General features: G+C 54.7%; 6 protein-coding genes across 6 annotated transcripts; 3 read left to right on the top strand and 3 right to left on the bottom strand.

The window, feature by feature from the left end:
- Nucleotides 1–84: 84 nt before the first annotated feature.
- J4E79_009499 (uncharacterized protein) lies at nt 85–477 on the top strand (the record flags this gene model as incomplete). Its single annotated transcript, XM_049358345.1, has 2 exons — nt 85–232; nt 290–477. The coding sequence occupies 2 exons, from the start codon at nt 85–87 to the stop codon at nt 475–477; spliced, it is 336 nt and encodes a 111-aa protein (XP_049207200.1).
- A 209-nt stretch (nt 478–686) lies between these two features.
- Nucleotides 687–2,601, bottom strand: J4E79_009498 (uncharacterized protein; the record flags this gene model as incomplete). Its single annotated transcript, XM_049358344.1, has 3 exons — nt 687–1,006; nt 1,152–1,593; nt 1,645–2,601. The coding sequence occupies 3 exons, from the start codon at nt 2,599–2,601 to the stop codon at nt 687–689; spliced, it is 1,719 nt and encodes a 572-aa protein (XP_049207199.1).
- Nucleotides 2,602–3,067: 466 nt separating this feature from the next.
- Nucleotides 3,068–4,150, bottom strand: J4E79_009497 (uncharacterized protein; the record flags this gene model as incomplete). The annotated part of the gene is made up of 3 exons (XM_049358343.1): nt 3,068–3,295; nt 3,347–3,859; nt 3,926–4,150. The coding sequence occupies 3 exons, from the start codon at nt 4,148–4,150 to the stop codon at nt 3,068–3,070; spliced, it is 966 nt and encodes a 321-aa protein (XP_049207198.1).
- Nucleotides 4,151–4,768: 618 nt separating this feature from the next.
- PRP45 (mRNA splicing protein) lies at nt 4,769–6,490 on the bottom strand (the record flags this gene model as incomplete). The annotated part of the gene is made up of 2 exons (XM_049358342.1): nt 4,769–6,258; nt 6,313–6,490. The coding sequence occupies 2 exons, from the start codon at nt 6,488–6,490 to the stop codon at nt 4,769–4,771; spliced, it is 1,668 nt and encodes a 555-aa protein (XP_049207197.1).
- Nucleotides 6,491–8,019: 1,529 nt separating this feature from the next.
- On the top strand, nt 8,020–10,012 carry J4E79_009495 (uncharacterized protein; the record flags this gene model as incomplete). Its single annotated transcript, XM_049358341.1, has 2 exons — nt 8,020–8,232; nt 8,282–10,012. The coding sequence occupies 2 exons, from the start codon at nt 8,020–8,022 to the stop codon at nt 10,010–10,012; spliced, it is 1,944 nt and encodes a 647-aa protein (XP_049207196.1).
- Nucleotides 10,013–11,544: 1,532 nt separating this feature from the next.
- J4E79_009494 (uncharacterized protein) lies at nt 11,545–13,635 on the top strand (the record flags this gene model as incomplete). The annotated part of the gene is made up of 1 exon (XM_049358340.1): nt 11,545–13,635. The coding sequence occupies one exon, from the start codon at nt 11,545–11,547 to the stop codon at nt 13,633–13,635; it is 2,091 nt and encodes a 696-aa protein (XP_049207195.1).
- Nucleotides 13,636–17,784: the final 4,149 nt, after the last annotated feature.

The raw sequence follows: 17,784 nt of genomic DNA, 5'->3' as shown, positions 1-17,784 counted from the left end.
TCCTTCGCTGCAACATCCCAAACATCAATCATACCATCTCTTTAAGCATTTTCGACACCGCTGAATACGTTCGTACCCGCCAAAATGTCACCCATATCGCGCATGGCGCGCCTCCTCCTCATCCTCCACTCCATCGTCAACATAGCCCTCGGCATCTACCCCTTCATCAACCCAGAAGAGTACTCTGCAATCACCGGTATGGAGGGTCCAGAGAAAACGCTACAATCGATCGGTAAGTCGAGGATTAGTTTCAATGTATATCCAACCCTGGACTAACGAGAGGAAAAAGGCCTCGGCGCAGTAGCAGTAGGTTGGTACCAACTCATCTTTACCTTCCAGGGTAACCGCCGCATGATGGCTTCGACGATCCCGCTGAGATTGGGGTTTGCGGCTGTGATGTATGGGTGGGAGAAGCAGCCTGTTATGATATACGAGTTGATTGTTGTGTGGTTTTGTTTACTTGGGGTGTTTGCTTAGATATGGAAAAGGTGGAGGGAAAGAGAAGGGTGGAGGCCGGGAAGACGAAGGGATGGGAAGAACTGCGGGAGTCATTTGAATGACGAAGTAGCATGATTAGGGACTACAATATATATACGATAATTGATTTGTAGCATCGGATCGCAAACAAGCGACTCGATCAACTACGCACACAACCCTCCTTCTCAGTTCCTCAACCCATGCATATCTCAACTCCATTTCACACTCCCCCCAGCCTTCCCCTCCAACCCCCACCCCCCATACGTATCCACAAAGCCCTCTCTGGTAAGATACTCCTTATGCTCCTCGCTCCTCCACGCCAGCGCAGTCCCCAACTTCCAACTCGTATCCATTTTATCCAGCACCAGCTCCACAAGCTGGACGTTCTGCGGGTTTTGCAGCTGCGGTTTCTCTAGGATAGCGGAGAGTTCTGATAGGGTGGTTGCACGGTGGAAGGAAGATGAAGGGTCTGGGTGGCGGTAGAGGGGCAGGAGGTGTGAGTAGTTGTGCGGGACGATGTCGTTGTACGCTGTAGGCGATGGTGGTTAGTTGGATGTTGCTCGCGTGTAAAGAAAGAAGGGAGGAAGGAGAAGAGAACTTACGTTGCCTCGCCCCCCAAATCAACCTCTCAACCGTATACCCCTCATTATTAATCACAAAAACAATCGCCTTACACTTCGCCTTGATCATAGTCCCAATCTCCTGAATCGTCAAAGCCATACTTCCATCCCCCGTCATCAGAATAGTCCGTCCCTCTCCCTTCTTGTCGAGCTCCCTCCGCGCAATATCCACACCTAGCGTAGCAGCAGTAGCAAATCCGATACTGCCATAGTAGATCTGCGTAACGAGCCTGATGTCAGACGGGAAATCAATGTCACACAGACCGAAATTCGAGGTTCCGGTTTCGCTGACGAGAGCGTCGCCTGGGCGGATGAAGGACTGGATGGCGGGCCAGAGTTGGGATTGCGTTAGGTGGACTGATTTGGCGTCGAGGGGTGTGCGGGGTGCTGGGAGTTGTGGTTTGGGGATCTTGTGTTGGGGGGTTGATGGTAAGGCGGTGGTTAGAGCTTCGAGGAGGGCTTTGATGGGTGTGTTGGGGTAGGATTTGCCTTTGACCTAGGAAGTATGTCAGTAATAGACGTCAGATGAGGTATGCGAGGGACTTACAACAACGTCGTGTGGGTTGATGTGGATGGTGTTAGTCTCGTCCAACGGTCTTGAGAAGCCAGCCGAGTTCGTGTCAGCAGGTATGTACCCCAGAGTCACTACCAAGTCTGCCTGTTTCGCTGCTTCTTTGACGCCCGGAGAACTGACTTCGCCGTTCCACACCCCAACGAAGTTCTCTTCTGTCTCATCGACAATGCCCTTGCCCATGGTTGCTGAGAAGAAAGGAACGTTTAGCTTGCGGACTACCTGCGCAGCTTCCTGGACAGCGTTGAAGCGATGGACGAGAGCGTCTACCAGTACCGTTGGCTGTTTAGCTTCAGCGACGGCAGCCACGATAGCTTTGACCGCTTCGTCCTGCGCCTTCTCATCCACATGCGGCGCAAGATCAATGGGAGTTTCCAATAACCCAGCATCTACCATCTCGGCACTCAGATCCAGCGGCAAGAAGATGTAGACAGGCCCACTCTTGATAACGCACTCCCGTAGCACCCTATCAATCTCCTTCGGTGCATCTGCAACATCCCAGAGTTCTGCAGCCGCGAACCTCAGCCCCTCGCTAGCCTTGTTGTACATTTGGTGATTTGGCTTGTTTCCAATACTGTGGTGGATCATCATGTTGTTCTTCTGCATGGCCCGCGTAGTTTGCCCAACAACATGGACAACTTTAACGTGTTCACTCATGCTACCTGCGATGCCGTTCAAAGCCGAAAGTTCACCCACACCATGCGTGGTCACGAGACATCCGGGCGTGTTCTTGATGCGGGCGTATCCATCGGCGGCGTAGGCAGCGTTCAGTTCGTTTTGGTTGGTGACAAAGGTCAATCCTGGGGTAAGGTAGATGGAGTCCAGGAATTGCAGGTTGAAGTCGCCGGGTACACCGAAGATTGTGTCGACACCAATTTGGTGAATACGCTCCCACATGTAGCGGCCGAGGGTTATCTTGCTGTTATCTGCCATGATGGGCTGTCCTCTAGCTCTTCCTCCTTTCGAGTATTGTAGGTATCAAGTGATTAGTTAATACCTCTGAATCCCACGGCTGTTAGTTGTGTTGTTCGTATGTGTTGTAACCCTTGCGCAGATATAGTCGCGACAAGCTTACCGTGCGCTGTGCCGAGGATTTCGAACGAGGCAGATACGTAAGCAAGTCTTAGAAGAAGAGCAGGAACAACACGGAACACGGACGCTAAACACCATAACATTCACATGATGTTAGCCTCTGTCTAGGGCGCGCGTAAGGCGTTGTATGACAGCCGCGGTTCGGTTGGAGACGGTTAGCGGAGTAGTACAGTGCGGGGAGATCGGCTCAACATCGGAATGATATCGGAAACAAATAGCTGCGATTAGAACATGACAACTAGAGCTTCAAACGAAAAACACCTCGTAAACGATGCTGAAGTTCCTTGATAGCTTGAACCTCTACCGATCACGCGCTTTCTTCTGTCGTACCCGCAACGGAGTGCTTCTTTGCATCCTCGAAGCTCGCCATCTTGAAATCGTACGGCAGCTCAAAGTCTGCCTTCGGATCTCCCTCAAAAGGATTGAAATCTACAAGAAGGGAATCCTTGACCGCAAAAACGGCGTCGTCATCGATGTACTTGCTCGTTCGGTCGAAGATCTGAGTAACAATAGGTTTGTAGCCCGGCGCTGTGAGCTAAGATAAGTTAGCACATCAGGCTGCACCTTCGTCATAGGCTTCACATACCAGGAAGTGTATATGCGCCGGCCGCATCGGATGCCTATCCAGCGCTTGCAACACTTTGCCTGCTGGCCCATCGAAAGGTATGGGGTAAGGTACTGGCCTCAAGCAGTAGAAGCTATACTTGCCGTCCTTGCCCGTCGTGAATCTACCTCTGAGATTCATCTCTGGCTGGTCTGGATCTTGTTGTTCGTATAGGCCATTCGGCGCCGTATGCCATACGTCCACCACCGCACCCTCGATAGGCTGCCCGGTTCTAAAGTCCGTGACGATGCCGTGCATCAATGTCCGGTCGCCTTGCTCATTTATCTCCTTGGACACGATGCAGGAGCCCATGGGCAGTTTCGGAGCATCATGGCGGTAGAAGGGGCCTAGGATGGCAGTCGCGGTGGGTTCGTCGGCGGCAGTAGAGGCGAGCTTGTACGTGATCTCGTCGACGAGCGATTCGAGGCCGAGAATGTCGCAGAGCAGTTGGCCTTCGTTGCGTTTGGCGTCTGACATGCGACCTGCTGCATTCATCTGCCCATCGTTTAGTATGCTGAGTTATATCTCACAATATCAAACATGGAAAGCTCTCTGACGTACCAACTCAACTCCTGTCATCCACTCATCGACCGTGAGTTCGTTCTCCCTCGCAAAGTCATGGAGATGCCGTATTAATCCCGCTGTGAGCTGTCTGACCCTGGGTGTAGCTTTTGGTCCCGTCGCATTGATTACCGCCTGAGTGAAATTCGGATTGAACTTGTGATCCTGGCTATCCGATACCGCGGAAGGGTGGTGAGCTTGTGAAGCTTGTGTTTCTTCCGGCATGACGTCTTTCCCCACGAGATCCTGAAGATGCAGTAAAGTATATCAAATGACAGAGCTATATTCCCTCTATGCAATTGCGATTAGACCTAAAGTACTGCGCAGTAAGTATGATTCGGATGTTAGCAAACAGCGAACGGTTAGCAATGCGATCGAGATCCGACAGTCGGCAGCATGTCGGCCAGTCAAGCACACCAGCGCAAGGCGCATAACTTCAGGGTTCGCCGTTGGCTTGTACTTTCGTACGACATAGCACGGCGGGGCTGTGGAGCGAAGGTGTGTATGGCGTCGATGGTAGACACAGACGGAAGCTGTTGTCGGTGCGGCTTTCCGACGAAGGTGCGCCTTCCGAGACTGGGATCCTTGGGACTTGGCCAATGGAAGAGGGACGGGTAGTAAGCATATATGACGACTGTCTGTCGGTGTGGTAACACAATCGCGCAGGCTATTGTGACCATGGACGCCTAATTTTCATGTGATGAGTTTTGTATTAAGAAGATTGAGCCAGATCAATGATGACGGTTTTGATCGCAGTAAAATGCTACAATATTGCACTAGCAACTCGAGCTATGCAAAAGACCCAAACGCCAACAAATATGTCCTGATAATGCTAAATTACGTTCAATCACTGTCATCATCAACCCTGGCGCGCTTGGCTGATCTGCCCTCCGGCTCCTGGATGCCGTAACGCTTCTCTCCAGTCTTCTCGCCTTTCTCACCACGAACCTCGTCAATCATCTGGTTGATATTGAACGGATCGTCAGTATCCTTCTCAAATTGAACTGGTCCGTCTCGGGCCTCTTGCAGATCCGCACCCTTGAAACCCTCCTTGGCCTTTCCAAGGACTTCGAACTTGCTCGACTTGGTGATCCGGTCGTAGGTCTGCCCCTCGTCTTCTCCGTCATCCTGCTGTACACTCGGGCGGTAGATGCTGCTGATAGCATCCTGAGCTGCGAAGAGAGGCTTGTCGTAGTGGTTGTCCTCGTTGAAACCAGCGTTGAATCCGCTGGACTGGTTGAACAGCCGCGAGTCGTACATGGACTCTCCGCTCTGTGTCGGCTTGGCCAGACCGAGTGCGACCTTTTCAGAAATATCACGATTCTGCTCCCGAGCCAGCATCTGGATCTTGCGCTCGGTACCCATCCGCGACTGACGGAGTTCGCGCTGGAAATCCTCGCGCCTCTCCTTACGAGCGTCCATTCGCTTCCGCACTGCCTCTTCTTCCGAATCAGTGTCCGATTCGCTCTGTGATCGCCTTCGGGAGGTGTTGGCGCGCTGTTCTCGTGCCTCCTTCGCGAGGTTTCGCAGATGCTCCTCCTTTTGTAGCTTCTCCTTCTCCGCTAATCTTTGCTGCATTATCGCACGCTGCTTGACCTCCTCTCGTGCATGTCTGTCGGCTGCCTGCAACGCTTCGCCGAATTGAGCAAACTTGTCGTTGATCGTGATATCCTGCAACCCCCGACCATCGGCTGCTAGACGTTTGTCTAGTGGCACTGTGTATCCCTTGGGGTTCTTCCAGTTACTGATTGGGGGTGGGATCTTCCAAAGTTCTTGGTCTTCGGCGGTCAGCTTTCGCGGCGGCGAGTGCAGGACGGGTGGAGGGGGCGATGGTGGTCCGCGAGGAATGCGCTTGTGCTTGAACTTGGGCGGCTCCATGGGATCGATCTGTCTTTGCTGGATCTTGATGATGCGCGTCTGGCCCTGGGCTTGACCATGCTGAGCCGTGGGTGTATATCTGACGAAAGTCGGCTCGTCGTTCTTTCTGCCCTGTACGTTCTTGGGCCGTTGCGCGGCAGTCTGCCCTTGAACCAGTGCCATGAGGGCCTGCTCAGTCTTCTCCTTGGTTGCTTGGACAATCTCGGCCGAAGGACGCGACAAGTCCAGCTCGCCAGCGTCTGCCTGTTGGCGCAGAGGAATGAGGTCCTTGAAGCTGGCCTGCACAATCCTCGAATCGCCGTGTCCGCGTCGCGCAATCTCGTCGTATTTCGTCTTGCCCTCGCCGTCGACTCTCCTCACGAGCGCGTTGGATGTGGATGGTTGGCCCTTCTTTCCCATGTCGAGCGGGTACTGCGCGACGAGTACTTCCGGAAATGCGCCTCCATCGCCAAAGTCTAAAGATGATGTCAGTACATCTCCCGTGTGTCCTCCATACGTGTTTTGCTTACCTTCAGGCGCGCGGGGCCTCCAGTGCTGCCTTTGGCCGTAGGGCGGCGGGCCCTTCTTCGCGACTACTTGCGCTTCATATTGCTCTGCGGTTAGCACGCGCGTGCTGTTGGTGAGCTCCTCCTCTTCGCCCGAATATTTCGGCTTTGGCAGCGACTTGGACAAAGCTGCAACGGACATGGTCGGTGTAGGCGCGAGGGCAGGTCGCGATGCTATGAGGGTTGGGTATCGCGGTTGGCACTGGTGGTGGTGATGATGTTGCTGGGCAAGATTTCATCAGACCCTCGGCGTTTGGTTCAGCCACCGCCGAGGTCACGTGATCATTACCCTCCAACCCAGCAAGTTCAATGTCTACTATGTATGTAGGTACTCTGCTCTTTACAATGCAACAGCCAATCATTGATGCGAAGCGCGCAATTCCGCCTGTAACTATGTAGCTTTCACTATCGATATAGAATCTGAGCCAGCAAACCTTGTATTGCGCGCGAGATTACAGTGTCTGCTACAGGAGAGAGGGTGTCTGGCCTTAATCTTCACGACTCAGGCGCCGGTGAATCTTACCTGCGACTGACATGGGTAAAAGTCCCGTCCGTCGCTGCTACTCGCTTACAACCTGCCGTTGACCAGGATGGCGAATGCAGGAACAGAGTCAGTCAGCACAATGTTTTTGCAGTCACAATCGTGATCTGTTATCTCGACGGGAGGCCGGGAGAAGCTTGGAAGTGGTTCCTGCTAAGGGCCAAGCGGCGGTGTGCGTTCACCGGACGAAATGAGAGCCAGCATGCTTTTTGGGCCAGACACGCACAATGGCGAGGTAATAATCGCGCAGGTAAAGGTCAGCTTGCAGGGAAAGTTAGTCGGGTAGAGGCGTCCTTGACACGCTGGTAGTCGAGAGAGGCGAGCGAGTGATGTGCGATATAGGGTGCGATATAGGTTAAGGGCAGAGCACGGCTAGTCGCTGCACATCATGCCGTTGCTAAGAGACGGTTTCGAAGGCGGCCATTCGTTCCAGAAAGGACTGTGACATCTCGTGCAGAGTGGCCCGGGACCCTAGACGCAAACGGCCAAGGTCAAGATGCTAGGGATCCCCAGCGTCGCAGCATCAACCTCTGAACTTTGAAGAGTGAATTGGCAATATTCAACGGCTCGCGCGCGGACTGTGGGTCGCAAAAGCAGCCATGACGGGCTGAGTATTCTGAAACGTTGTCCGTCATCCCTGTCTGGTGTGCCAGCGCAGGCCTGCAGCTATGCCGACCCATTCTCGGAAATCGTCTGGAGGAGCACCACAACACACCACCACCCAGCGGCGCAACTCTTTGTCGCAGAGCACGCCCCCGAGCAAGCCCACCCACGCCCGCACCAACACGGCCCCGGAGCCGCCCACGCTGTTGCGCCTGCCGTCAGTCAGCGCCTCGTCCGCCCGCCGTCCCCCAGCCTCGCACAGCGGCCATGGCATAGACAACTCGCGCGGCCCTCCCGTCACCCTCGTTACTCGCAGCCGCAGCTCGCAGAACCCCGCCGACTTTGCCTATGCGCAGCAGCAGTTCCTCCAGTCCGGCCTGGTATCCCCCACTAGCTCCCACCCAGGCACATCCCCCAGCGAAGCCCCGCGACCACCACAACAAACAAGCGCTGTAGACCCGGCCACCCGCCCCCGACCCCACCCCCGACGAGCCTCGACCAGCAGTGCGAGGCCCCCGCCGCGACGAATGGCGAGCTCCACCGACGAGTCGTCCGAGTACGACTCTGGCCCCCGCAGCCGCATGGAGGACTACCACGCGGCGCATAGCGGACGGGGAGCGCCTGCGCCCGCGACGCCAGGAACCGACGGCGAGAAGGAGGACCTGTTTCTGAACATCGCCGCCGACAGTGCGCCCAAGCCGCCGCGCCCAGAGAACCCGACAGCGCGCGACCGATTGAAGGTGAGCAATGGAGCTACGGTATGCGCATGGATGGTAGCTAACGACCCAGTCACGAGTCGCCCGCGTCAACAACCGGCAGTCGCTCCCCTCGGCCCTGCAGTCGCCCTCGCCCGTCCAGGTCCAATCGAGCTTAGTCACACCAACCACCAGCAGGATACCCTCCAGCGCTGCCCTCGAAGCCAGGTCCAGCGGCATACGCCGGTCATCGCTCCTGCCCACCCCCTCCAGCTCCAGATACGAGCGGTCGCCGAACTCACCTGCACCCGAAGCCATACGGACCCGCGACCTCAACCACAAAGCCTCCTTCAGCTCCACCCGACGCGACTCTGAGCTCTCACCGCGCGACTTCCTCGCCCAGTTCTCAAACTCAACGAGACGGGGATCTCAGCCTGAGGTACACCAAACCCCGCCCAGTCGCACCCCGGTCCACCCCTACAGGCCGTCGAACCTGTCACACGAGCCGCGCACGCCGCAGGTGGAGACATCGTTTGAGGCTGGTTCGCGCGCCGACGGTACCGAGTCACATGGCTCTACAGGCCCGGCCGCGTCTGTATGGGACGAGCTGGACGAGCTCAAGTCCAGGATACGGAAGATCGAGATGGGCGGCAAGATACCCTCGACGTCGGGTGCCATTGTCAACCAAGCATCGGCTGAGCGCCCGCGGACGGCCAACACCTCAGCGACGACAGTCTCTTCTTCACCGAATCAGCAGCGAAAGTCGAATCCGTCGCCTGCCGAGTCGACAGTCGGCACTCATACCCCCAACAACAACAAAACTCATCCTCTGTTACGCGAAGCTCTCGGTAAAGCTAGACAGTACGTCTCCCCAACCGTCTACCGCAACCTGGAGGCGACTGCAACTGAAGCGCTTGCGCTGGCAGAGATGAGCGGCAGTGCAGGACCGCAGGGCACACTCCATTCTGCTAGCTCCATCATCAACGGCTCTGTCGTCTCAGACCGCCAGGTTCGTCGCAAAGCCGACAACCTCTGTCGCAGTCTCACCGAGCTCTGCATTGCTCTGTGCGACACCAAGACCGGTCTTGCCAGTCCAGCCTTCCGATCAAACACAGCCACACTATCACGTCGGCCGAGTGTACAGATCAATGGCGATTCACCAACGATCCGACAGAGTATCGAACCCGAAAGCAACACATTATCAGGCCTCAGTCCCAGTAGAGCCATGTCACGCATCGAGGCTCGGAGAACCAGCATGCTTATCGATGACTCCGGCCGCAGCCAAAGAGGTGGCAGCCAGGAGCCTTACGACGATAGACACACTCCGTCACGCATGCAACGAGCAGGCACCAGTCTCCACCAGACACGCAACAGCGTGGACGAAGAAGACGAAGATCCAATCTTCCGTGCGCCTTCCCGTGCAATGACCTCAATCGACTTTAGAGCCCGTCACGGTGGTCAGTCAGATCAAAAACGGTTCACCGGTGGCAGACAGTACACCTCCCGCGAACCAATGCCTGATCTACAGCCATCACCCGCTCTTCAAACCACCGCCAGTCTCCGCCGGCCTAGTGTTTCAAGTAGTACGCCCTCCAACGAGCATAGTTTGTTGTTCCGGGAAAACCAAAGCCGCTACGGTCACAACCTAGGCCGTGAAGGCTCACCAGCCAACTACGAGAAGACCCTGACGGGAGGACTACGACCAAGAGCACAATTGAGCGTCGCTCGAAACCCAAACAACAGACACTCAGTCGGTGGTGTTTCCGACATCGGGCGCAGCGTAAGCCTGGGGAGACGTTTGAGGGGAACAAGTATCGGAGAGTGAGCAAAGCAAAGCTCTCGCATTTCTTTGAGCTTGCGTTAATGTTTGACGTCACCCTCATAGTATGCCCAGTCTCCTCTTTGGTCCACGCGCAATGACCCCGCGACTCTCATATTTGAGACCGGATTCGCCATGGGCACACCAACAGAGGCGCACCATAGAACACCGAGTCAGTACAGAGATATAGGGACAGACGCGCACGGAGACATGTCAGAAGGAGTATCTGCTTTATTCAGCCTTGCAAGGCTAAGAAGTCTGTGCGATTTACCACGAAGGAGTTTCTACCAAGCATTGTGAGAGAAAGAGCGTTCTCACGACTTTGCATATTTTGCCATCAAAAGGGGCTAACTACGGAGCATTTTTTTATCAGCGTTTCTTGCACGTAAGGGGACAAGCGTGTGGGCGCAGGATCGATTCACCGTCAGCATCTCATGATCTCTTTGTCTTTTTTTCCGTTTGCCGTTTTCGTTAGTTCCATATACCAACACCAGATCGTGTTTTTCCTTGCTACTTCTTCTTTCTCTTCAAAACGTGAGTGTTGAAACTTCGTGTACATATATCAAAACCGCCTTTTCCTCTGTGAATATATATATCAGTTACGAACCCCTTTTGTGCATCTATGAAATGAAGGCTGACACAGTGCTCAAGGTCACGGCTCCACCATCGCAGACCGGATTTCAGGAACGATCCTTAGTGCCCACACTTTCACTGCTTCGGCGCGCCTGACATGGCCAGGCTTCTGCGACCTGGAGTCCTTTTGGGTGAATCCCACGAATATAATGAAGAAGGCCTACTGCAGGCTACGAATCGGACCCTCGCAGCATTGTTCATTGCTGGCTGTTAACTGGACGAGCCGTCGCTTGTCGGTAATACTGACCATTCACAAAGGCCTTGTAGTTAATTGCAAGATATACGTGGGCTGTTCGTCCATATTCTTTGGACGACCCACACCTGAACCGATGCAACCATGGAACGAATGTGCCGTACACACCGAAATGTCTGAATCGCATGGTATTCATTTGAGTTCAGGACCCCTTCTTCTTTTCACCGCTGACTTCACCTTATCTGAATGCCCTGGCATCCCTGAATCCGTGCTGTGAAACAATCACGCTCTTTGCGCTGGAGCAAACAGCGTTTAAGAGCGCACCGACCCGCATTCACTTTCCATGGACCTTTTTTGTTGTGGTCTTATGACGCAGCGCCGCTCACGCCGTTCTTCGAGTTCTTCCACTGCGACTCTCGACCACGACACCACCCCAGCAAATACGCCTTTTGGTCAGCCCGCAACTCGCAATCCGCACACGACCGACACAGACTTGCACTTGCCTTTGGATTCAACTGCAGCAAACTCACCATCAAGCGCATCCGCCACCGCTTTAGCGCCTCAGCCAGCAGTGTTTGTCAATTCGCAGGCCTTCGCAAACGCTCAGATTACGCGAATCCCCACCACTTCCAAGCGCACACACTCTCCGTCGCCAAGTCGTAGCATTCCACTCAGGAAACAACACTGCGGCGCCGTTGCGATGTCAGACGAAATGTCCGAAGAGCGCGCGCCTGCCCAGGTGGTCGCGCAGGCCGCGCCTACCGCATCGGACGAGGCGGACACACTGACAGACTCATCATCCACAGTACGGGGAGAAACTGTCAAATCCTCATCACCAGCCGAGCCGGAACCTCTTTGTTCGAATGTCGCGACTGCATCTGACGGCGATGCTAATTCTCATTCAAGCATAGGTTCACCTGCGGTCGGCGTCACACCACAGACCGAGACGCAAGGTCTGGTATCCTCGCCGCCACACAGCGATGAGACTATGGCTCCACAATCTCAGGACAATGCGCCTGACTCTGTGCAGTCACCGGAGGAAGAGCACGTCGACAACAACCGCCCTCCTTCCCCGCGCTCAAATCAAGACCACGCCAGCAAAATGTCCACGACGCCGCCAGTCACACCGCCACACACACCTTCCATGGACGAAGAACCCCAGTCTCCAAGTTCATCGGTATCGTCAGATTGGTGGACTGAATTAGGTGTTCCACCGCCCCCACCGAAATCCAACAGAGTCATGTCGCCTGATCGAGCGGTCTCTTTTACAGACATCTCCGAATCACTCGCTAAGCGCAAGATGCAACGCAACATCTTCTCGAAGACACGTGGGTTGATAAAATATCAAGCGGCCAAGATATTTATCATCTCTTCTCGCGGTGTTCAACGTGAGAATCTGCCCACAAGGCAAACAAGACCCCCTCTGTTGAAGCGCCGCTATAGCGTCGATGTGAATACTACCACCGAATGGGAGCAAGAAACAAATCACTGGGAATTTGCATTATCTCAGGTGAATAATCACCAAAAACCTTACTTTAGTGGGCACTTCACTGACGTTACAAAGACATTCAACATCCCTGAGCTACCATGCAAGGAGGTGGATCCGCTACCCGCTCTTACACATTGGGTGGAACTTCCTCATCCTGCCCGACATACTGCTTTCGCTTCGGTCTTCTTTGGTCAGCCTCCCCATAACGCAGGAGTGTTCCTTGAGCTGGGTGATGTGACCCTTCACAACGACTCCTTCAACTATATTGGCGCTACCAACAGTCGGATATATGGTTCAGAAGTATGGATGCGTGACGAGAGTCTAGACATGGCTCTTGAAGTGCTTCGCCGCGAATACGACGGCGACGCTCACAAAATTGGCATCGCCAACTCCACCGTGGCCCAAATTTGCTACTTCGCCCAAATGTCAGGATATGCTGCGGAATACGAACAGTATAGATTACGTTACTCCGACAAGAATTGGATCTTCATCGTCATCAACGATGGCATCGGCGGTATCGAAAACGATGGCCACAGCGGATTACACTGGTCTCTCGCCATTCTGGATCGGATTTCCAAGAAATGCTATTACATTGATTCGCTGTTCGTCAGACTGGGATTCTATCAAGACTTAGGCCGGGATGTGTCTATGGGAATGCTCCATATTCTTGATGAAGACCCAGAGGATTGGAAGTACCTCCCACAATGGAACAGTCCCGATCAAAACACCAACAACAGGTTCAAAGAAGATGGAGGTGCATGCGGACCATTTGTATACAAAATGTGTCAGATTTCCATGGATGCAATCACGCGCCGTCATCTGGCAGGGCTGGAGACCTGCGACCTTGAACTCAAGCGCTGGTTTCCTGAACAGTTCGAGTCAGAGTTCCATTCGGAGCAGGTTCGCTATGAGATCCAGAGCAAAATCGCTCGCTGGGCACACAGAGAGTGGTCTTCAAGACTGGCGAATGACTGGGACTACGCGCTTATCCAGGGCACAGACGCCGTCCTAGATGACGGACCAGTCGTCGCATTCGAGGCCCCGGCCCCGGCTTCCAGATCACATCACTCGGGACGGAATGTCCCCAGCGGTAGCAGCTCCCGATCCCCCATCATCCTGGACGACGACGATGCGAACTACGCTGTCCACGGCAACAGGAGGGATAGCCTGGACAGCAACGTTGCGTCCGCGGGTGGTGATACGTCAGTCGTCGACCTGGGTGAGGACTCTGATAGTACCTGGATGGTGTCAGACGACGACATGAACCTGGATGACGACGACGAGGAGACCGCTGAGGTCGTCCTCGATGGCTAAATCTAGGTTGACGACTACCCTGTCCATGGGGAGGAGAGGAGCACCTAGGCATAGTGAGGCGCGGAGGCGACGTTGGCTTGGGTTTCTTTTGATAAGGGCGTTAAGTAGGCTTGTCATTGTCAAGATACCCCTTCAATTGTAGCGAAGGAGTTTTGGTTTTTGCATAGTCTTGTTTCGCGAGAAAAATGTACTCTAAAAATAACAAAAAAATGGCTGTGAAGCCTGAACAAAACATCCATTCTGCAACATCGTGATAACTCCTTAGATGGAATTGCTGGGTTCGACATCGCACCTGCCTCCCATCACCCATCAAACCTACCCAAATCATCAATCACGTGGCACGTCATTTCCGTACTAGCGCAATCCCCACGCGCATCGCCATCGCAATCCAGCATCGGCATTACCAACATCAATTCCCCAACAACCTGTTTTTCTGTCCGCCCAACCACTCCCACATGCATGCATCTCCCAACCACCGCAGATCCAGAAATGTGCGGCTGAACTCGCCATCGCAAGATCGGTTGCGCGAAAACGGGTGGTGGCGGTGGCAAAAATGCACAACACCGCCGCAGTCAAGCGAGCCGAGGTGCGGCGATATGGTGGAAAACCGGGGTTGGAGGCGATGTCGTGCTGCGGATGTACCTGTCTATCTCTTGTCGCATCACTAGAGGGAACTAAGACCCTAGAGGCCGGGACATTTGTTGATCACCGGCGAATAATGAGAAAAAGCAAATGCTGTGCTCTCCTTTGCGGTACGCGGACGGAGAGTTTGAGAAATGGGCGAGGCCAGGCCCCTCGAACGTGACATGATGGGGAATGACGTAACCGCGTGATAGCGACTGCTGGACTAACTCCACCAAACCTTCTTTCCACGGCTCTTTGCAGTGCATGATGACTGGAAGTTTTTGTGTGGGTGTGCTGGGGTTAGCTTGGATCGTGGAGTTGGGCATTGCTTTGCTGTCTGCGTGTACCTGATCGATCACACGATAACTCACTACCACCACGATCACTACTACTGCTGCCAACTAGCACATGTGTGCATGAACCTACTTACGCATGTCGGCACGGCGCAAAACGCGTATAGTCTGTATATCGGATACGCATAATCAGACGCCGAAGTTGCCGGCTGGCGATGTGTTGATCCACGCGGGCGACTTGACGAATCAGGGGAGTTATGCGGAGTTGAAGAGGACGGTGGAGTGGCTTGAGCGGCAGGAGTTTGAGGCGAAGATTGTGGTTGCTGGTACTGTATGCCCTTGGTCTTGTTCAAGCGGTACAGATAATGGAAAAGAGAGTTGCTGATGAGATGTGACAGGGAATCACGACATTACGCTCGATCCTCCATTCTTTCGAGAAAACGAAGAGTCGTGGAAATGGCCTGCGCCTCAAGACACAGAAGCGTGCAGAAGACTGTTGACGGAATCCAAGTCCATCGTCTACCTTGAAAATGACTATACGGAGATACGATTGAAAGAACGGGGAACGTGCTTTACCATCTTCGGGAGTCCGTGTACGCCCAAGCAACAACTTGCGAGTTGGGCTTTTCAGTACAAACCCGACGAAGCTGAAGAAGTGTGGAAAAAGATTCCAAATGAAGTGGATATCGTAGTTACGCATACACCGCCCAAGGGGCGATGCGATGGAGTAGTAGCAGCAACAAGTGGACAGAAAGACAGAATAAGGGAAGGATGCCCAGCGTTGTTAAGAAGATTAGAGCAAGTCAGGCCGATGTTGAACATCTGCGGCCACATACACAACGGACGAGGCGTGGAGACGATACAATGGAGAGAAAGACATGCATTACTACATCACCAACCCACGCCCATGGATATCGGTACCCTAGTACCAAGCGTGCAGTTCTGGAACGACCCAGGAGCCTCCAACAAGAAACTTTCTCTAGTCGATTTGACGACGGGCATGCAGGTGAGAAGAGGGCGTGGTTCGGGCTGCGACCACCATGCGAGCTTGACACGTCAATTGCAGCCTGACTCGCGAGGGGACCGTCTGGAAGGCCAGCCTGATGCGACGTCTGCACCGGATCAGACAGGGCGTCAGCCCCCGTCCGGTGGTGGTGAGAAGCTTATCCCGACGGCACCAGCGAGCCTCACTGATGTTGCCCTGCGGGACAGTGAGGCGCTGTGGGGAGGAGGGATTAGTGGAGGAAGACGGCGAGGGGGCGATGCAGATGAGCATCCAGATGAGAGCGATACCGGACATGGGTGTCCTGACGAGGCTACTCAGCGTCTCGCAGAACGACAGAGGGGTATGCCTCCACAAGGGACGGAAGAACGCAGCCAGACCACGGTGATCAACGCAGCGTATCTGGGTCCGAGGGTCGCTGGCAGAACGTCGGTTGCCTACAACAAGCCGATAGTCGTCGATATGGAGCTGCCTCTATGGGGCTCTTTGGGACAACGATAATGCTAGCTAATGTGGGATGACGGATCAAGTGCAGCGTACCTGTCCCAAATGATCTCATTCCTAGCCAGCAAAGCACACTTGTCGAGCCAACACCTACATCATACTGCTGCTGGTTTATAGCACATTCGTGTCCTACTCAGTGCGGTGCGTGCAATGGACGAGGACCACGTAGGAGGACGTGCTTCGTGGGCTTTGTGAGCTGACCATGTCACGATTGGGCGTGACATGCAGAAGTGCCCCGCCTTACCCCCGCATAAGCGTATCTTATCGTCCTATCAAGCCACGGGCTAACGTCTGCCATCGGGACGGATCGAGTGGCAGCAAATCTATACTCTCTCACATGGCTTGGGACGGAAGAGCAAAATATTGCCTGACGGGCGACGCAACCGCCGTGCCCTGACCTGAGTTGCGACGGGCCACAGGGATGCCCCCCATCGTGCCTCGAGTGATGTGCGGAGGATGTGCATTGATGGGTGCCGAAGGCCCGGTGACTGCTACCGTCTGAGCTGGGGAACACATGTGTCTCGGAGGCTGCAGAGGATGGATTGCCTGGGTGGATCTCGAATGTGACGAGTTGGCTGTCGGTGCTGGCTTTGTGCTTCACCTGTACCCTTGGGGTGCAGCTGGATTCGTCATGTCTTGCAAATGTTCATGGTGGGGTTGGTGAGCATTTCACGATTGGACAGCAGGTGTGGTCACATCGTGCTTCCACGCTTCTGGCATGGCTTCTTGGGGCTTCGGTGGTCATGCAGGACCTGCTGGGGGTTGGTCCTATCAGGAGGAGTTTTGGCGCCAGTCTCGAAACGGGCCATGTGGAGGGCGCTGGGCGTGATTGGGCTGTGTGTTTTGCAGCCGCCGTGGCCGACGACGAGACGTGCAGCGGTGCTCATGTGAAGCAGCGGCTTGCGCGATGCGATGCTGGCGATGGGCGTGGAGCGGGGACTAGTCAGCGTCGAGTCGAGGCTGTGACGCTCTTTTCAGCCGGCGACGAGTTTGGTAGAAAGCAGACAAGTGCGAGGCACAGGGATGCCCTCGACGGCTGTCGAAGCCCTGGGGCTCTGTGCATGAGAGCCTGATATAGTCACAACTGCACCCCCAAAGCGTGCAGGCTGACTGCTCTCCAAATCCATATTACCCGTTGCACACATTGTTCTATTCTTCGAAGCCGCAATCTTATTCTTCTCCCACGATTCTTAAATTCCACACTACGCGGTGCGATCCCGACTACCGCCCGCCGGATCCTATTGGCATTTTTTGGCACGGTTGACGGTGACGTCGCAAAGCCATCCACACCGCAACTTACGGCCTGCAAGCAGAGCCATCGCTGCCGGGCAACGAGCAGCGCAGTCGCGAGCACAACACAGCCTCACTCCTGGCCCTGACCGCCGGCCGAGCACTACAATTCCTTCGTCCAGCGTCTTTGATCCGAGTTTTTTTGTCTCTTCGCCACGTTTCCGCCATCTTCGATCCGCGCTGTCTGTGTCCCTGAGCGACCCACTATTCCTTAGGTCAGCCGATTTCAAGCAAGCCATCCTCGTCAGGCCGTGCAGGAACACCCGCACGCTCCGTCCGCTCTGCTCTCACCACGGCACATACTGCACCCGACTCTCCTTATAGGGCTCCCACACCGACGCCTCGCCCAAAGCCCATCGCTCCTGCCCTTGCTTTTGCTGCGGCCTGCCAGACATCCGCCCAACACCGCCACAGGCTCGCTTGCTCCTCCACTCG

Source organism: Alternaria viburni (genome assembly GCF_023758015.1).
Source record: "Alternaria viburni strain BMP 2772 chromosome Unknown scaffold_25, whole genome shotgun sequence".
In the NCBI taxonomy this organism is placed as follows: domain Eukaryota; kingdom Fungi; phylum Ascomycota; class Dothideomycetes; order Pleosporales; family Pleosporaceae; genus Alternaria; species Alternaria viburni.
This window is presented reverse-complemented; position numbering and strand designations above follow the sequence as displayed.